General features: G+C 50.0%; 1 protein-coding gene across 2 annotated transcripts in view; it reads left to right on the forward strand.

Annotated features, from left to right (window-relative positions):
- The first annotated feature begins 2,648 nt into the window (after nt 1-2,648).
- Nucleotides 2,649-18,049, forward strand: part of SPARC (secreted protein acidic and cysteine rich) — a 23,226-nt gene continuing 7,825 nt past the window's right edge. Inside the window, exons 1-5 of one of the 2 annotated variants that reach the window (XM_007448025.1) lie at nt 2,649-2,719; nt 12,996-13,065; nt 14,565-14,627; nt 15,220-15,307; nt 16,724-16,845. In XM_007448025.1, coding sequence (XP_007448087.1) covers nt 13,009-13,065; nt 14,565-14,627; nt 15,220-15,307; nt 16,724-16,845 — 330 coding nt within the window. In that variant the 5' untranslated portion in view covers nt 2,649-2,719; nt 12,996-13,008. Of the gene's footprint in view, nt 2,720-12,995; nt 13,066-14,564; nt 14,628-15,219; nt 15,308-16,723; nt 16,846-18,049 lie in introns of those variants that run through there. The other variant, XM_007448026.1, reaches the window with a different exon arrangement.

Genomic DNA, 18,049 nt, shown 5'->3' on the forward strand with positions numbered 1-18,049 from the left:
AACACAAAGTTTAAGATAATTTTCGCCCCCGCGATCCCTGGGAGCTGTAGCAACCAATCCTGCGAAAACATACATCTGTCCACACTGCAACCAGGTACCTGAGGAGTCTGCCAGCACCCTGTACTGAACAGCTGAGGCAGAGAACGCACTTTTGGCTTCTGGACCAGGGAGGGGTCTTGGGGGTCAGTTGGAACAGAGAAACTTTCATGGATTCCTGACCAGTCCCTTTGGAAACCTGAAGGAAGCCATGGACCTTCTCTGAAGAAAAATGCACAGATGCCCAGACTTTTGCGGGTTTGAGGATCTCTCTCTCTCTTTTTTTTTTTTTAACTTTTTATTTTATAGTGGAGTACAGTTGATTAACAATGTTGTGTTAGTTTCAGATGTACAGCAAAGTGATTCAGTTATACATATACATGTATCTATTCTTTTTCAAATTCTTTTCCCATTTAGGTTGTTACAGAATATTGAGCAGTGTTCCCTATGCTATATAGTAGGTCCTTGATGGTTATCTATTTTATATTTAGTAGTGTGTATATGTCAAGCCCAAATTCCAAATTTATCCCTCCCCCCAACCCTTCCCCCCTGGAAACCATAAATTCCTTCTCTAAGTCTGTGAGTCTGTTTCTGTTTTGTAGATAAGTTCATTTGTATCTTTTTTTGTTTTTCTTAGACTCCACATATAAGTGATATCATATGATATTTGTCTGTCTCTGACTTACTTCACTTGAAGACCAGTGAAGACCAGTACTGGGCACTATTGCAGGGGGGAACCCTAGGTAAAAGACAACTCCCACACTGATTGACAGCCAGCTTCGTGTTGGCCACTGCTCTAGACACTTGGAGCACTGCAGCAACTAAGACAAGAGAAGCCCCTATCCTCATGGAGTGTCTGTCTAGTACGGTCGACAAATAGCTCCTGATCGTGACATGTGCCAGGAAGGAAACAAAACAGTGAAAGGTGCTGACCTATGCCTGTTGAGAGAGGGGGTCAGGAAGGGCCTCTCTTAGGAGATGACATTAGAACAGAGACCTGAAGGGTGAAAAAACTCCAGGTACACACAATCAGATGGAGGACGTTTCCAGGCGGAGGTAAGAGCAAGTGCAAAGATCTTGGGGTGGGAATAATGTTGTGGTTGTCGAGGAAATGAAAGGAAGCCAGTGTGGTTGGAGTAGAGTAAAAAAGGAAGAGAGGGCTTCCCTGGTGGCGCAGTGGTTGAGAGTCCGCCTGCCGATGCAGGGGACACGGGTTCGTGCCCCGGTACGGGAAGATCCCACATGTCGCGGAGCGGCTGGGCCCGTGAGCCATGGCCGCTGAGCCTGCACGTCTGGAGCCTGTGCTCTGCAACGGGAGAGGCCACAACAGTGAGAGGCCCGCGTACCACAAAAAAAAAAAAAAAAAGGAAGAGTGGCAGCAGGAGAGGATGGCCAAGATGGTGGAGGCCATATTGTATAGAAGTTTATGAGAATGTTCTCTGCCTTCTCCCTTTCCATGTTATTCAAACCCAGTTCATGCTTTGAGAGCCACCTATTCCAGGAAGCCTTCTCCGCCTGCTCCAACTCAGAGATCCTGCCACTCTGAAGCCCTGGGGATAGACCTCAGAGTCTGTACCCCTCATGTGAGTGGGTGGATGCCTAAGGCATGCCCTCTCAGCAAGATTCAAAGCTCCTTGAGGACAAGGACCAGATATTAATTCTTATACTTCTCAAAGTGCTAGGCCTGCACTCATAAATATTCATACACTCATCAGTATTCTCATAAATATTCAACTGAGACCTGTTGCACCGAGAAGCTCATACAGCCTGAGTGAACCAAGCTGAATGTAGAATCAGCCTGCCTACCCCACTTCTAGCCTCGTGATCCTGAGCAAGTAACTCAGGCTCTTTGCGCCTGTTTCCTGATTAGTAAAATAGGCATAATAACAATACCTGTGAAAATTCTAAGTCCTCAGTAAACCTTGGCCATTGTTACCTCTGTGATTGTAGTCAGTATCATCAATTACCTTATCCGTTTCTATACTGATGACATAGATCCCCCAGCTAGAAAGCTAACCCCTTCTGTGTCCATTGCTGGTGCAGCTAGTTTGAGTGGCTATTTTTAGACCATATCCCGAATCATCAGCGATGACGCATCAGTGGCAGCTTCTTTAGTCTGTATAGAGGCGAGTCCTAGCCTTGCCTCTGTCACAGATACAACCCCCTCCAATTGCTCTGCCCTCCTCAGCACTGACTAATGTTAGGGAGGCTCTTGTAAAGATCACTGGTCATACAATCAAGACCCTTGGGCCTGGCTCTGCCCCTGGGAACCTGGGGTGATCCCTTGCCTCTCCAGGCCTCAGTTCCCCTCTGAACAAGGAGGAGGCTGTTCTAGGTGATTCCTGCCGCCCCTTCTAGCCCTGGCGCACAGCTCCGTCTGTCTGTTTAGGCAACGGCTCCAGAACCCATGTGGCAGGCGGGGGTAGGGGAGGTGGGCCGTCCTGACCCACAAGGAGAGGAAGAAAGAAATGGAAGACAGAGACAGCTTTGGCTGTGGGGAGAAGGGGAGGGGGAGGGAGGGGAAGGAGGAGACACAGGAGGAGGAGGGACCGTGGGGTGGAGGGCGAGACCCAGCCCAGAGCTCCGAGTGGTTTCCTGTTACCAGGCTCTAAACCCCTCACATTCCTGCAGACCTTCAGACTGCCCGGAGCTCTCGCCTGCTGCCTGCCTGCCTGCCACTGAGGTATGCACGACCCCTGCCCTGCCTGTCCCTTCTCAGTCCCATAACCCCTGCACTCTGGTTCACTCCTCAACTTTGTGTACAGGGGAGGGGAAGCTATGCTGCGAGGTCTCTTGGATCAGAGACAGGGATGTGCATCTCCTTTGGGCTCCATCATAGCTCCCCTTAAGGGACCACGGACTTGCTGCCTGTTGCTTTTCAGGATAACTTGGTCTCCCTTTTAGGTTCGCAGAAAATAATCAGACTGTCTTTGAGGGAGTCTTTTCTCTCTGTCTCTCTCTGTGTCTGTCTCCCTGATTTCAGAGGCTGCCTTTACAAATGTAGCAGCCTCTTCCTTTCCTGGGAATCTGATCTGGGCACAGCTGCAAGAGGGACCGGCCGGCAGCCAGAGTCTGCCCTGTTTCCCATTCCATAAGAAGAAACTTCCTAGACTTGGTTCTTGGTCAGGGGCTCTGTTTTCCAAAAGAGACTTTGCCTGAATGATACATTGATCTCTGGAAGGCAAAGGGGGAGTCTTCATTTTTAATCAGCACCTCTGGGAAGGTTCCTGTTTCCCTGGAATTTCTCCCCTCTCCAACCCCGTCCTCCAACACACACACACACACACACACACACACACACACACACACACACACACACTCTCACACACACACACACTGATTCCAGTGCCATTCACCCTGAAATAGCACTATCAGACAGTCAGTCTTATCCTGGGTTCCCTGGGGTGTAAACACAGGAAATGGTCAGCAGTAGCCCTCTGTATCTAGATCTGAAGACCCCAGACAACTGATATGGTCCAGCTGAGGCACTGGGTCTGATGGGAGGCTGGGTGGGGGGGATGTGCTGTAAAGAGTGGAAGGGAGGAGGAAAGATGGAGAGGGTTCCAGGGCAACCTTCTCACACCTTTGCTATGAGAAGCTCAAACTCTACACAGGCTGGTGTTAGGTCTTCGGTCTATGGCTCCACTGGCTGGTTGAGAAGTGGACTTCCTGAGTCCCTGAGGACACCAAGAGAAAAGGGGGCACTGGGGGAGGCATGTCTTCTAGGAAGCCCAGTCTGCCCCAAAAGGAACAGAGAGGCACACATCTTCCTCCAGAAAATTCTATTCTATGCAGAACACATAGAGAAAGTGTTTTCTCTGGGGTTAAACTTTTTTACACCCCAAGTGCTGACAGTAGGGTGAGAAGCACATCAGAAGCAAGGTGGCAGACGGAAGGCACACCTTTTATGTGTAATCTTAGGTAAGTGTCTCCTCTGGACTTAGTCTCCCTGTCTGTGAAGTAAGAGGGGTGGACTTGATTGATGGTCTTTGGGGTGCCCGGTGTCCTCTGAGACTTTCAAAGGAAGGTCTCTTAAACCAGAATCCACGGACTAGCTTTTGAATAGGCTTAAAGGCACCTGCAAACCCCTTAAATTTGTATATACAGTGGTGTGTGTGTGAGAGAGACAGAGAGACAGAAAGAGGCAGAGACAGCAGCAGTGTATAAGAGGGTGTTCACAGCCTTCGGTCTTAACATATTCTCAAATGGATGCTGACCCTCCAGGTAGCCGGAGGACATGATGTGGAAGATGGAGTGGGTGGGTACTGGAAGCAAATGTGTATTTGCAGGAGGATGAAAAACTTTGAAATGGGAGTGGTTGGGGGAAGAGAGAGTTAACTCAGCCATCAGCTGCCACATCGACAAAGCCTGGAGCAGAGGGAGGGTGGGGAGGAAGGGGGCGGTGCCTGGGGAAGGAATCAACTTTTGAAACTTTTTCCAAGTCCCACCCACCAAAAGGCTCTTCTTTGCTGTGACTCACTCTATGAGGAATGCGAGTCGCCACGGCAACCTTTTTTTCAGGGTCTCTGCCTGCTGGCTGGGGACTCTAGAAACACTTAGAACATCAGGTTCAGTCTGAATGTCCCCCACTCCACTCTGTCCCCAAACACCAGGACAGCAAACTCTAGGTCCTGCCCTTCTGATCTCCCAGCACCCCAGGGCAGCTGTGAGGCTGTGATATGCTTCCCGCTTCCTAGATGGGCAGCTTGAAGACCTGAGTTTTAATTCCACCTCTGCCTCAAAGGTGCCATTTGACCTTGACCTTGAACTAATGGCTTCTCCTTTCTGAGCCCCAGGTTCCCCTTTGGTTAAAAAGCAATAACAGCACCACCTCAAAGGGATACTGTGTGGACAAAACAGGGTGATGCACAGCAAGCACTTGCTACACTGTGGCCCTCCCACTTAATCAGATGGGTTTTTAGAACTGATGAATTGATGGCATCCAAAGAGTTGAAATCATCCCCAGCTTTTTTGTCTGGCAGCTTCATCATCTTGGGGTTTGGATATAACTTCCCGTTACTAAAAGTGCCGACAGGCACACTTAAACGAAATAAATATTGTTCAAATTCTTTTGATTTGGGCATCTTCTTGAGTATTTCCCAAGAGTGCTGTACCCTCCGGTGTGGAAAGAGCATTGGCCAAGGCAATGGCAGAGGTGGATCCTAATTCACAGTGAGTGACATTTGGAAAGACACGTCCCCTCTCTGGGCCTCAGTTTCCCAATCTATTAAATGGGAAATGTAACCTAGATGGTCTCCAGGTACCCCTCCAGCTCTGAAGTCCTGTGAACCTAAATGCCAGGTGCTGCTTTCATTAGAAGGAATAGTTGGGCTACATTTTTAACACCTCCTGGCCCCCTAGTTGAAAAGGAAACAAGAGAGGATGGGCTAGGGGGTCTTGGGTTACATAACAGTCCTGCTAAAATCTTTATCCATCTCTAGAGACTTGTCAACCAATAGCATGGCTGGGGTTTGCTATTCACAAGAGCAGTCTTCCTTGCTGAAAATAAGCTATAAATAGAAAAGGATGGTGGAGGAAAGAGCTGAGGTTGTGAAGTAAACAGGAAACCATTTTATTTTTGAGGTTATTTAGATAGGTAGCTATGTGTGCAGAGATAAAAAGCCCACGAGGATGCCAAATATATAAACATTGATTTCACCAACAGGCACCCACTGGCCTAGCTAAAAATAAATGTCTCAATACATGAGCAGACACAGAAGGTCATGCACTCAAAGCTCTCCCTGAACGATACCCTGACTCACAGACAAGGCCCAGGTGTCCATTTTGATGCATATGCAAACTCTGACCCTCACGTACATAGGCTGAAACCGACAGATGCCGAGTCAAGTAGACATGCACAGAGTCGCACACACAGCTTCACGCAGAGGTCCTCAGGGCCATAGGTCACTCATACAGATACACAACTGCTGTTTGTAGCCATACACGGATGTGCACAGCCAGATCTAACTATAGGCCATGGCAGGGAGACAGACTCCTGACCACCTGTTACAGATTACAGACAGAAATTGAGACTCAGGAAGGGAGAATAACTCACTTAAGGTCACACAGCAAACTGTTGCCTGAGCCACACTTTCAGATGTCTGGAAACATCCAGATGTTCAATGCGTTTTTTGTTTGTTTCATCTGAGCAGTTTGGCATCCTCCATACACTCCTCCCTCTAGAGGCAATGAGCCCCATGAATAATAAGTGATGAGCAGGACTTCTTTCTCTCCTTTGCTAGCCTGCCATGGCCTAACCCAGCCCGCATGGCTTTGTCATTAGGGCAGCAGGATGTGGCTAAGAGGCGGCTGCTCATTTGCTTCCTGCTGGCTCCCTCCCTAACCTCCTTTAAAGGAGGAAAGGGAAGGCTGGAGCTGAGTTTTCAGCCAGCCCTGGGGATGGAAGAAATTACTTTTCCTCTACAGCACAGAGCCTGGGTCCTGACCCCAACCCTGAACTCAGGGACAGCTGGGCTGTGCAGGCCCAAGGCCAGCAACCAGTGACTTGACAGAATTATTTAGAAAAACAGCCTCCTTCTCACCCAGAAGATGTCTTAGACAGGAAATTAACTCTGCCCTCACTCATCAAGCTATAGAGCTTGATATCTATAGGGAAAATACAAATGGAAATAGCAACTCTCTCCGGAGCTGGGTTCCTTCAGAAACTTGGTATTAACCCATCTCATCTGTGGATCCTTCTGGGCCATCTTGTGTTGGTCACAGCCTTAGGATCCTGACTTGATCAGATGAAAAAATAAAAACGCAAACATCTGGATGTTTCTGAACATCTGGGAAGTTTAGCTTGCCGTATGACCTCGAGTGAATTATTTTCCCTTTCTGATCCTCAGTTTCCCTATCTCTAAAATCAGAAGCATGGCAAAGAGATTTCCCATGGCTTGACAGCCAGAAGAACTGTGTTCAGGATTTGAATGCCACTCTGGAGTTTAGAGGATAAGGTCATATGATTGATTAGTAATGTCCGCCACATGCACAGGAGGGGCAGGTGGAGGCATATATGCCACAGATTTGCTATCTTTAGGATGTGACAGCCTGGACACTTTGATGTTATTTTTCATCCCCTTCATTGCGGTCACCCAGATGCAGCAGTGGCCCCTAGGGGGAGCCAAGAAGGAGAGCCTGAAGCTCCACCCTGGGGCCTCTCCTAACCATGGTGAAACGTGGCATCTCAGATGTGTTTATAGAACCTCAGTCAGATTGATTCTAGTCTCACACTCTGGGGCTACTTCTGAGTTGCCTCTGAACCTTTTCAAAGCTGGGCTTGAACACCCATAATACCCTAAAAGCTTCCCTTAGCTTCTTCCCTTCCAGCAAGAAATGTTAGAAGTAGAAGCAGGGAGTCAAGGGACAAGTTGGGAAAGGTGGTATTCTGAAAGATTTCTGCCTCAGTTGACTCAGGATGTCAGGGCTGAAAGGAACCTTAGGGACCCCCTGGCCCCAAGGGCTTCAAACTCTGTTCATGAAAGAACTTAGAGGCATTCCAAGGTGTCTCAGGGGGTGTCCAAGTGTACAGGATTTCCAGCTCCCATCTCAACACCGCTTTCACCTGCTTTTTTTTTTTTTTAATTTCAAGCTAATTCACTGAATAGATAATAGTACATTCCCCTGTTCAACAAATGCAAGAGGCTCTTAGCTGTTTCAAATTTGGACTTTTGCAGAAGACTTCATTGAGAGAAAGAGCTCCTGGCTTGTATGTTGAATACACTGGTCTAAAAGATCCCCCTCATTGTGCAGATGAGTGGTGCTAGGTGAGGTCCAGGGAGTAGAGGAGCCTACCCTAATCTGCGTGGTGAGCTGGGAGCAACATGGCCAAGACTCGAACCCAGGACCCGACTTCCACATCACCTCTGACTGGCTATGTCTGCTCCCCCGGGGCGTGAGTGCCCATGTGGCTACACTGGCCGTGATGGTGCCTCTCTGGCCTGGCTCAGCCCTCCTTCTGAGTCCCAGCTCCCGGGCGGGCCTGGCTCACTCACGGGGTTCCTTTATTAGCCTCTACACTTGTTTTCCTCTCTTTGGGCTTGTTTACCAGGAACATGTGTTTTTTGGAACCCTTGTTTGCAAGCCAAACAGTGGAAGCAAGATGCCTGGTTTGCGTCAGCAGCTCAACTGAGAGGGCAGCCTGGGGCCGGCTCTGTCACTGTGCCCACTGGGGGCTGGGCTGGTGTGCCTGAGACCAAGAGGAGCAATGTCTCCTTTCTCCACCCCAACACCTTTTCTCCCTGGGCCACAGACAAAGAGCTGGTATTCTTGCCCTGGATTTTCAAGGGGGACGGAGATTCTGGGATCTTTGGATTTTAAGATGCTCTTCCACTGCTAACCTCTTGTATTCTCTCGGGCAAATCACCCATGAGCCTTTCAAGGTAGGTGTGTTATTTGCATTTTACAGATGGAGACATGAATTGAGGCCCAGAGAGGGGAAGTCACTTTCTGAAGGTCACACAAATGCTAAGTGGCAGAGCCAGGATTTGAACCTGTATATTCTATCTGCAGAGCCCCTGGGCTTACCTTTCTGCCATACTGCCTCTATAAAATTTGATAACCACCCTGTCTCATATGGTAGCCACTAGCCACGTGTGGCTACACAGATTTAATTAAAATGAAATACAGTGAAAATTTCAGCCCTTCATTTGCACTAGCAACATTTCAAGTGTTCAATAACCACTGGTGGCCAGTAGCTACCATATTGGACAATGCAGATGCAGAATATTTTCGTCATCTCAGAAAGTTCTATTAGACTGCATTGCTCCATAAACTCTTCTACTCAAATCAGATTTGATGATTGCATCTCAGATTCCGTGTTTCATGTTCTTAGGGGTCTATGATTCCAAAACCCATGATCTAAAATTTTATGATTCTGAGATTTCCCCCAGTTCTGACATTCAGGGACTTTCCAGTGTCCAGCGAGAGCCCAAAGGAGGCCCGTTATATTTTGAGGGAGATGAACTGGGGGCGCTGGCTGTACTTTTCCATCCCCAGAGAAGTGACCTCAGCTTCGGGTCCTGCTGGCAGCCAAGGACAGGTTTTCAGCCATCTCCAGAGCAAATAAAGGCAAAAGGAAGGGACTGGTTGTACGGAACAGGAGGCAGGACAGGCGGCGGGGTGGGAGTGAGCGGTGTCTGCATCTGATGACCACTGAGCCAAGGGAAACACACCTCCTGCCCCCCTCATCCCCCCACCCCCCCAGGCTCATTTCCTTCCCTGTAACTTGGGCCAGTTTGTAGCCCAACTGGGCCCCCTTCAGGTGAGCACCTAGGGAGGGAGCTGCCACAAAGGGAAACAGTGTGTGAGGTGGAGGGCATGCCAGTGGCAGAGGGTGCAGCCTGGGTCCTCATTCAGCCCTGCCGCTGGCTCCCTGGGGCTCTGGGCAGGTTTTTTCCCCCGGCTCCGGGCCTCAGCCTTCTCTCCTGTATTATAAGGCAGAAAGACATGCCTTCAGCCCCCAATGGGATGCCGGATTATGAAGACACTTTGAAAAGGATAAACGCAGGTATCATTACAAACTGAAGAGACACAAAGAAGGGAGTTTTCATTTAAAATTGCTCATTTATACAAAAGTATTTTTATTTTCCCTGGGCACACCAGACCTAGGTTTGATTGGCAAAGGATGGGTGCACAGCTGATAATTTCTGGATGCTGGGGTTTGACCCTGTGTTCTGACCTTGCTGGCGTTACTGATGCACCCCCTTAGCTTTGCAGGATGGGTGCCTTGCCTCTTTGGCCAGTGATGGTTTACAGAACCTCCAAGAGGGAGGTCATAGATATGCAGGGAGTATGGTCGCGCATCCGAGAACAGTCCAGCTGCCCCCCTTCCCTCCCATCCCATCATCTGGAGGGAGAGGGTTCTGGGACTGGTGAGGTGGCACTGGGCAAAACCTCAAATTTGGAGAATAACTCCTCCTCCAAGATTTCATGTCCTTTTCTTAACACTCTCACTTTCCGCTTTTCTCTCCCAGCCCACTCCCATCTCCAAGCATGACCCCTATGAGGCCCAAACCAACGCCATGGGAAGGGAGTTTGTCAGCTTGGAAGGGGCCTGAATGTTGCGTGACTTTCTCCCTCTCAACCTCAGACTCCTCATTGTGACAGCAGGACTCAGAGCCCTCCCATGCCTGCCTGCCAGTGTGTCAGAGGCTCCGAGGGGACAGAGTACTATATGTGAGGCCTTTAGAAACTATAAAGTACTGTAAGATGTAGAATTATTTTTCTCTTCCAGCTGCAGCACCAAGGATGGGGGTGGCAGAAAGGGTCGGTGTGCCCCTGGGAAAGAGCGCAGGTGGTGAGGCAGGACAGAAAGAAGAGCTGACCCACAAACCCTTCCCTGGTCAAAGAGAAGGAGCGGTTCCTCTGCTCATATGAAGGACACAGACTCTGGAGATATCAGTCTTCCTGGCTCTCCTACCTGAAGCTTATTGCAGTTCCAGTCCTAGTTGGGCTGTTTCTCTAACGATATGTCTTCTCTGCAATTGGAGCCCAGGCGAGATGACTTCTTTTGTTCCTGCTACGAGTCTCACTTTGACCCTTCAACTTCAAACAATCTCAGACAAGCCCTTCATTCATGCTTTCTCTCCTGTTCCCTTCGTCCAAAGCCACATGCGGGAGTTGTTTTGCTTGTCTCTTCCAAATGTGGAAGGAAGAAGGGAGATTTTTCCACCTCAAGGCTTGCGGGGAGAGGGGGGAAGAAAAGCATACAGCTGTGTGAGGGGAGGAACGTTCCCAAAACTGCCTGGAAGGGGAAGACTGGATTCCTCTGGGAGCTGGGGACATCGTGAAGCAAAGCCAAGCTTCCAGGTTGATTTCTTTCAACTTCTGTTGGTTTTATTTCTTGTATACTCTATGAAATAGTGAGGTTTAGTGTCTATTTCAATCCAATAAGGGACCATTATGAAGTCTGCCCTTCCCCTGTCTGTTTCCCCAAATACCATAATTCAAGTTAAAATGGAGTATATCAGCGGGGAGGATGTATGCCTAGACCAGCATATGCTGTGACAGTTTAAGGGCATCTTAAGGGCCCAGGCTACCACCTCAGTGTTCACCTAGTCTAACCCTCTCAATAGAAGGGGGAACCAAGGTCTAGAGAGGATGAGGGATTGAACCAATACACCAGGTTAGTATTTCGACAGAATCAGAATCCCTGGCATTTAGTTCCAAGCCAAGTGTTTCTTCCACGATGCCGGGATACCTCCCACCAAGGTGCTTGGTCAGTTGAGAAGTCTTGGGAGGAGCTAGGGATAATGGGACTGATATGGAAGTTTTGGGGGACAAACGAGGGAAGATACGGTTGTTGCTCACCTTGGCTAAAAGCTGCTTGGGGGCAGAGGGAGAGTGCTTGCCCTGTGTGGCCACAGAAGGACCATCAGAGTAGACCAGGAGAAGCTTGAGGGAGGCAAATTGAACAGTATAAGGAGGACCTTTCTAAAGCCATTTGGAAACGGAAGTCCATTCAGTTAGAGCAAGAAACGAAATGTCCCCACCATAGTTCCTCAGTTAGGGATGGCATTTTGGCAGTGAACCATCAGAGGAGATTCTGTTCCAAGATGCCTTCCAGTCATGAGATTGTTAGAGTCGAGAGCTCATCATCTAGAGGAAGGTCACAGCAGTGACCAGGGCAGGAGAATTTTCTAGATCTCAGCTAACATCCTTTAACTGTGAAGGGGAAAGGGAAGGTACCATGCAACATATGTAAGCATTTGGATATTAGTTCCCACACAGGATCCAGAGAAGTGCCACCCTCCTGGGTAAATGGAGGAAAGTACGGCCACAAGTTTCCACTGGCCACACTCAAAAACTATTGTTCTTTGTTTAGAATGTAGATCTCATTGTCTCAAATTGGCAAGAGGTTGCTGCCGATTAGCTTCTCTTATTAGAGATGGGAAGGAAGCAGAAGGAAGAGGAGGGGGCCAGAGTTTGGGGTATAGGAAGAAAACAATCCTAGAACACCAGGGATTGAAGGGACCCTTGAACATGATCTGGTTCAGCATTGCCCAGACTTGACGAATTAGCCAATCACCTTTGTCGAATCACTTTTTAAAAACTTAAATAAATGTATTGAGGGGACTTCCCTGATGGTGCAGTGGTTAAGAATCCGCCTGCCAATGCAGGGGACACGGGTTCGAGCCCTGGTCCAGGAAGATCCCACATGCCGCGAAGCAACTAAGCCCGTGCGCCACAACTGCCGAGCCGGCACTCTAGAGCCCGCGAGCCACAACTACTGAGCCTGTGAGCCACAACCACTGAGGCCCGCACACCTAGAGGCCGTGCTCCTCAACAAGAGAAGCCACCGCAATGAGAAGCCCGCGCACCGCAACCAAGAGTAGCCCCCGCTCACTCCAACTAGAGAAAGCTCGCGTGCAGCAAGGAAGACCCAACCAGCCAAAAATATAAATAAATAAATAAATTTAAAAATAATAATAAATAAATAAATGTATTGAGAAAGGAGACTTAAGATCACTACCATAAGTGGAAAAATCTGTGTACCTTTGTCATAAATAGAAGGAAACTGTAAAACTAAACACAAAGGAGACAAAACAAATTTATTGAATTCCAGCTGGATGTAGTTTCCTGTGGAGGCTCTGAGCCAGAGGCGTACTCTCGGTTCAAAAGGGATGAGTGTTAGGTGTTAAAGACACATTAGCACCAAACTGAGACTCTCTCATATAATCAGGATCAAAAGAGAAATGAGTAGAAGCAACTTACTCCCGTGTCTTTCACTATCCTTTAACACGGACCACCTAAAATTACCTTGCATATCACAGGAATTCAGCGTCAAGAACTCTCCATTGAGAATCCTCCCCCTTGGGGACTTCCCTGGCGGTCCAGTGGTCAAGACTCCGCGCATCCAATGCAGGGGGTGCGGGTTCGATCCCTGGTCAGGGAACTAAGATCCCAAACAAAAAGCAACCTCCCCCTCACTGAACTCTCCACCTCTCTCCTCCCCACAGGGTTCCTAGCACCATGAGGGCCTGGATCTTCTTTCTCCTTTGCCTGGCCGGGTGGGCCTTGGCAGCCCCTGTAAGTACCTAAAGGTCACATCTGTTTGGTCTTACCTCCCACCACCAGCCCAGGGGCATCGAATCTGCCAGCCCTAGATGCTCAGAAGGGACAGAGACTTCCCCATCTTGATTTAACTGTCTAATTAAAAAAAAAAAATTTTTTTTTTCTTTAATAAGCTCCAAAGAAAAGGTGAATGAGGACCATTGGGTGGAGATTCCGGAGAAGAGAGATTTCCATGTAACGTGAAGATGCACCTTTTAGCAATCAGAGCTTCCCAGAAAGGGACTAGAATTGCTTTAGAAGGAAGTGACCTGCTTGTCATATGAGGAATTCTAGCAGAGTGGGGGATGCTGATGGGGATGAAGCTAGAAGGGATTCAAGCCCACAGACAGAGGTCTGGGTTAGTTTCTGAATCAGTGAGGGCTACTTGGTTGCAAGCAACAGACTCCAATCTGACTAAATTAGGAGGGAAAAGGATATAGGGGTAGATTATAAAATCCAAGGCCTTGGAGAGAACTAGAAAAGGGCAGCTCTGGGATCTGGGAGGCAAGATCTGATGGACGGTCATGGAGGTAAGATCTAAGGGACGGTCATGGAGGTGTTGCCCTTTGAATGTCTCTACTCCGACAGTTTTCACAACTTGAGAAAATGTGCCCAGAAGATTAAAAAAAATTCAAGGAGAGCCAATCTAGTTGAGCTTGGGTCCTGGGCCTGCTTCTTGGCCAGGGGATTGTGAGGCACCTTGACTGACAGGCCCTCCAAGAATCGCATGGAGGGGGCCAGCAGTGGTCATCCAATGCTGCGCTGGAAGCTGTGACCAGAAGACGGAGGAAGAAACGTGAAGCGGGCAAAGAGAGTTTTTCACCTAGGATTCCCTCACCCTCTCTTCACTAGAAGGTGTGATGACGGTAGATGCTGGCAATCCTGATCAGGCAGTGAGATGTTGGCAAAAGATCTGGCAAGTTAGCATCACTTTTGGAAGGAGGCCCAGCCAGCCAGGCACCTCAAAGTCATATGCTATCTTGTTTCTTCTAACTCCAAGTTGACTCCAAGAAGGAATCGCCAGATAATAATAATGACGATGATATCATGCTCGTGGGGAAGATAATGACCTCTGTTAAAATTCAGTGCTCATTCCCCCTGGGTCTCAGTTTTCCCATCTGTAAGATGAAGGGAGTTGGTCTGCATTAGCGGTTTTCACACTTCATGGGAGCCTAAGCGGCGGAAATGTTTTTCCAAGCCAACGCTTAGATAGAAGCTCCAGATATAACTATAAAGGGAGGTGCTCCAGGGCCCCACAGGGCCCCCGTGTTTTGCTTCTCCTTTCTTCTTCATCCCTGCTCACAGAAGCCCCTGAGGGGCTCTGCTCATTGCAGACCCCCAAGTGCACAGCCTTGCGGGTCTCCAACGAGCCGCTCTCCTAACTCCCCAGCTTTAGAGGTCCAGGCCGAGGCACTTCAGCAGTGAAGCTGGCCTTGGCCCTGACCTCTCCAAACCCCATTTTCACTTCCCAACAGCAACAGGAAGCCCTGCCTGATGAGACGGAGGTGGTCGAGGAAACCGTGGCTGAGGTGTCCGAGGTAGGTGGGGAGGGACCCCAGACCTGCGGCCCCTCTTTGCCCACATCTGCTCCCCGAGAAAGCCAAACAGGTGCTGTGGGTCTCCTGCTGGAACGGGCACAGCACAGATGTAAATCCTGTGTATCCCCCAATCCTGACACACTCCTGAATGCTCCCCAAACCTTCCACGGAACCTAACAGTTGGGAGCTATGATTTTGAATTTTGTTTACTTTTTAAGCTGTGGGACATTTTTTCGCAGAAGATCACCCACGGTCTTCCCCATATGTCAAACAGATGAAAGAGGAGCTGCTCTGGTGTGGCTGGAAGGGTGGAGAGCTTGGCACCCCCTCTTGCCCTGACCCCCCTGGTGGCCTCTGAGGCATCTCCATAGAGCTCTGGGGCCCTAGAGGCACAGCGGCCTGTAAGATTCAGTCTCACTTCTGGACCTGGCAGTTGTGCTCTCTGGGACCTGGGCCCAGTGCCCCTCTCCAGCTTGTCTCTCCCCATCCCTTTGTGGGTACCTAAGGCAAGCCCCCTCCAGCCTTTGCCCCTTCCTTGCAGGTCTGGGGTGGGGGTAGGGCCATTTGACTCATTCTTCCCCCTCCACCCCAGGTACCTGTGGGAACCAACCCCGTCCAGGTGGAAGTAGGAGAATTTGATGAAGGTGCTGAGGAAGCCGAGGAGGAGGTGGTGGCTGAAAGTAGGTCCCTTCCCCGTGTCTTGTCACATGAAGCCTCTGCCCTCTGCCACCTGGGGGCCTAAAGCGTGGGCCCAGCGTGCATGAAGTTCCTTCCCAAGGAAATGCAGGGTGGGGTCCTCCCTGCAGGATGGGCCGTGGAAGAGAAACCGGCCTTGACTGAAAGGTTGGGATTATTTTCTGGAATCTGGAAAGATCTATTTAGAGCCAGGCCTTGAGTGTCAGGAAGGGAAGTTCTCAAACTGTAAATGGACTTCTCCCCTTATAGCTCTTTACTGTAATTCCAAAGTTGGGTTTTACATTCCCACTGAGGTCCCCAGTCCCATCTGGTCACTCGATGGCCCCAGAAGCTTTCACACTCATGAGCTTGTTTGATTTTCACACAGCCGTGAGGAAATAAGGCCTGGAAATCTGACACAACTCATATAAGGCTACCCGTGGAGTTAGCACCAAAGCAACAGCAATGACCCAGGGCCTCTGGCTCCCACCCACAGTGCCAGCATTCCCATCCCACACAGTGGAGATGCTTCGTACCCCAGGGGCTAATAGCGCAGACTCTGGAGGCGAACCAAACAAGGCTTGCCTCCAAACTGCCGCCTCTTTCTGCGATGCCCTCCGACAGCCTGCGAAGCTTCTCTGAGCCCAGCTTCCGCACGTGTTACTTGGGGAAGGGTGAAGATGGTAGATCCTTGCCCCAGGGCTGTCAGAGGATTATGAGATAAAGCAGAAGGGCCCTTGGCCCAGGGCCTGGCAGGGCAGGCATCCAACAAAGGATGACTATGATGCCCCCAGCCAAGCACCAGGAGGAAAAGGCTAGATGGGCTCGCATCCCGCGGGCACAGAATATTCGTTGGAGCGGAGGGGCGTCTACTGAGTCACGTTCCTTCCCCTCCACGCCCCTCATCCAGTGTTTACCAGACGCAGGCAGGCTCTGTTGTTCAGTGTGGGACTTGGGGCTCTGCTCCCTTTTCCGCTACAGCCACTCAAGTCTGTTTTGTTGGGCTTCACAGCTCCCTGGCTCCGTGACAACAGCTGACTTTCCAAGTCATTCTAGAAAGTCTATTCTAAAATCCCAAAATGCCTTGCGATGATTGATCCACCGACAGCTGAGGACACAATGGTTGTTTCCATCCTTGGGGGAGCTATATGGCACCTGGCGCTCCTGGGTCCCAGACTGAGCCCCCAGCCCCCCAAGTGTGCCTGGCCCTGACCTCAGACTGAGTCTCTAATCCCCAGACTGAGCCAGCTGCTCCCCTACATGCCGATTGCTGGGTTCAGCAGAAGAGAAGGGAGGACGCAGGACTGCTCAAAGCCCGAGTGGGGGCCACAGCCTAGGACTTCTGTCCAAGGATCCACTGTGGGGTGGGGTGGACGTGCTAGCCCAGGTGATGCTAACCGGGTGCCCTTGCGCTCTACCAGACCCCTGCCAGAACCACCACTGCAAACATGGCAAGGTGTGCGAGCTGGATGAGAACAACACCCCCATGTGCGTGTGCCAGGACCCCACCAGCTGCCCTGCCCCCATTGGCGAATTTGAGAAGGTGAGGCCTGAGGGACAAGGGCAGGGCGGGGGGCTGGGGTCCTCAGAACACAGAGCATCTGCCCAGAACACTGGCTTGGTGGTCCCACGGGGCAGCTCCTGTCTCAGAAGTCCCCTCGCTAGGTGTAGTCACAGCAAGCAAGCGAGTCGGAGGGGAGGCTCTTCCCGTCACTGGACTCTCCAGCAACCACCAGGAATTTACGTGGCGCCACCAGCTTCCAGCTCTACTCAGACTCCAAAGGGAATACATCGACACCACCAGGCACCGAGATAGGGGCTTTCTATATGTGGGAGCAGCTTGGCAAAGCATCAGGTCCCAAAATGTGCATTCTGGGTCAGACTGAAGGCTGACATCAAACCCCATCTCCACCACTTGTTAGTGTGGGATCTTAGCTATGTTCCACTCCAAGTTTTCTCACCTCTAAAAATGGGACAGAAATAGACTTTCTCTCACAGGGCTATTGTGGGGATTTGTCAGATAATGTCTGGTACTTAGTAAGTTCTCAATATGTGCTATTTTAAAAAATCTTTCAAACCTGTTCATTATACCTCCAGTAGGACTCAACCATCCATCCATCCAACCATCCATCCATCCATCCATCCATCCATCCATCCATCCATCCATCCATCCAAGTAATTACTTATTGAGCACCCATGCATGTCAACCATTGTGCTAGTGGTAACCTATTTGTTGCTAGGGCAACAAATCGAGGACCAGTATCATTCCCACAACCTCCCACCTGGCTTCTCCATCTTCACTCTCTCCCCAGTACAGCTTATCCTCTGGGCTCCAAATTTTAGCATCTTTGTCAACTCTTCCCTCCTCGTCACCCCTTCACGCCCTACCGCACTGGTCACCAATGCCCATCAGTTCTCCCTCTGCAGTGATATATAAGCAATAAGCGTGTGCAGGATGTTCAACGCAAGGCTCCCCTCCTCCTGACACAGCCACTTACTCTGCCACTGCCTTTGTTCAGCCCACGGCATCTCTGCTCCGCCACCCCAGCATGCAGAGATTCGCCAGGAGGACCAACATAACTCAGCATACAGTTGCACTCACCGCTAAGACTTAAGGGTATGTAGCTGGATGAAAAGGGAACAAGATACAGGCAGAGTGTGGAGGAATCCATGCACAGTCTTGCTTACTCTCCCCCTGCCATGAGGGGTCTCACAGAACCCACTCTTTCACCAGCTACAAAGAGGAG

Source organism: Lipotes vexillifer, unplaced genomic scaffold (genome assembly GCF_000442215.2).
Source record: "Lipotes vexillifer unplaced genomic scaffold, Lipotes_vexillifer_v1.1 scaffold121, whole genome shotgun sequence".
Taxonomy (NCBI): domain Eukaryota; kingdom Metazoa; phylum Chordata; class Mammalia; order Artiodactyla; family Lipotidae; genus Lipotes; species Lipotes vexillifer.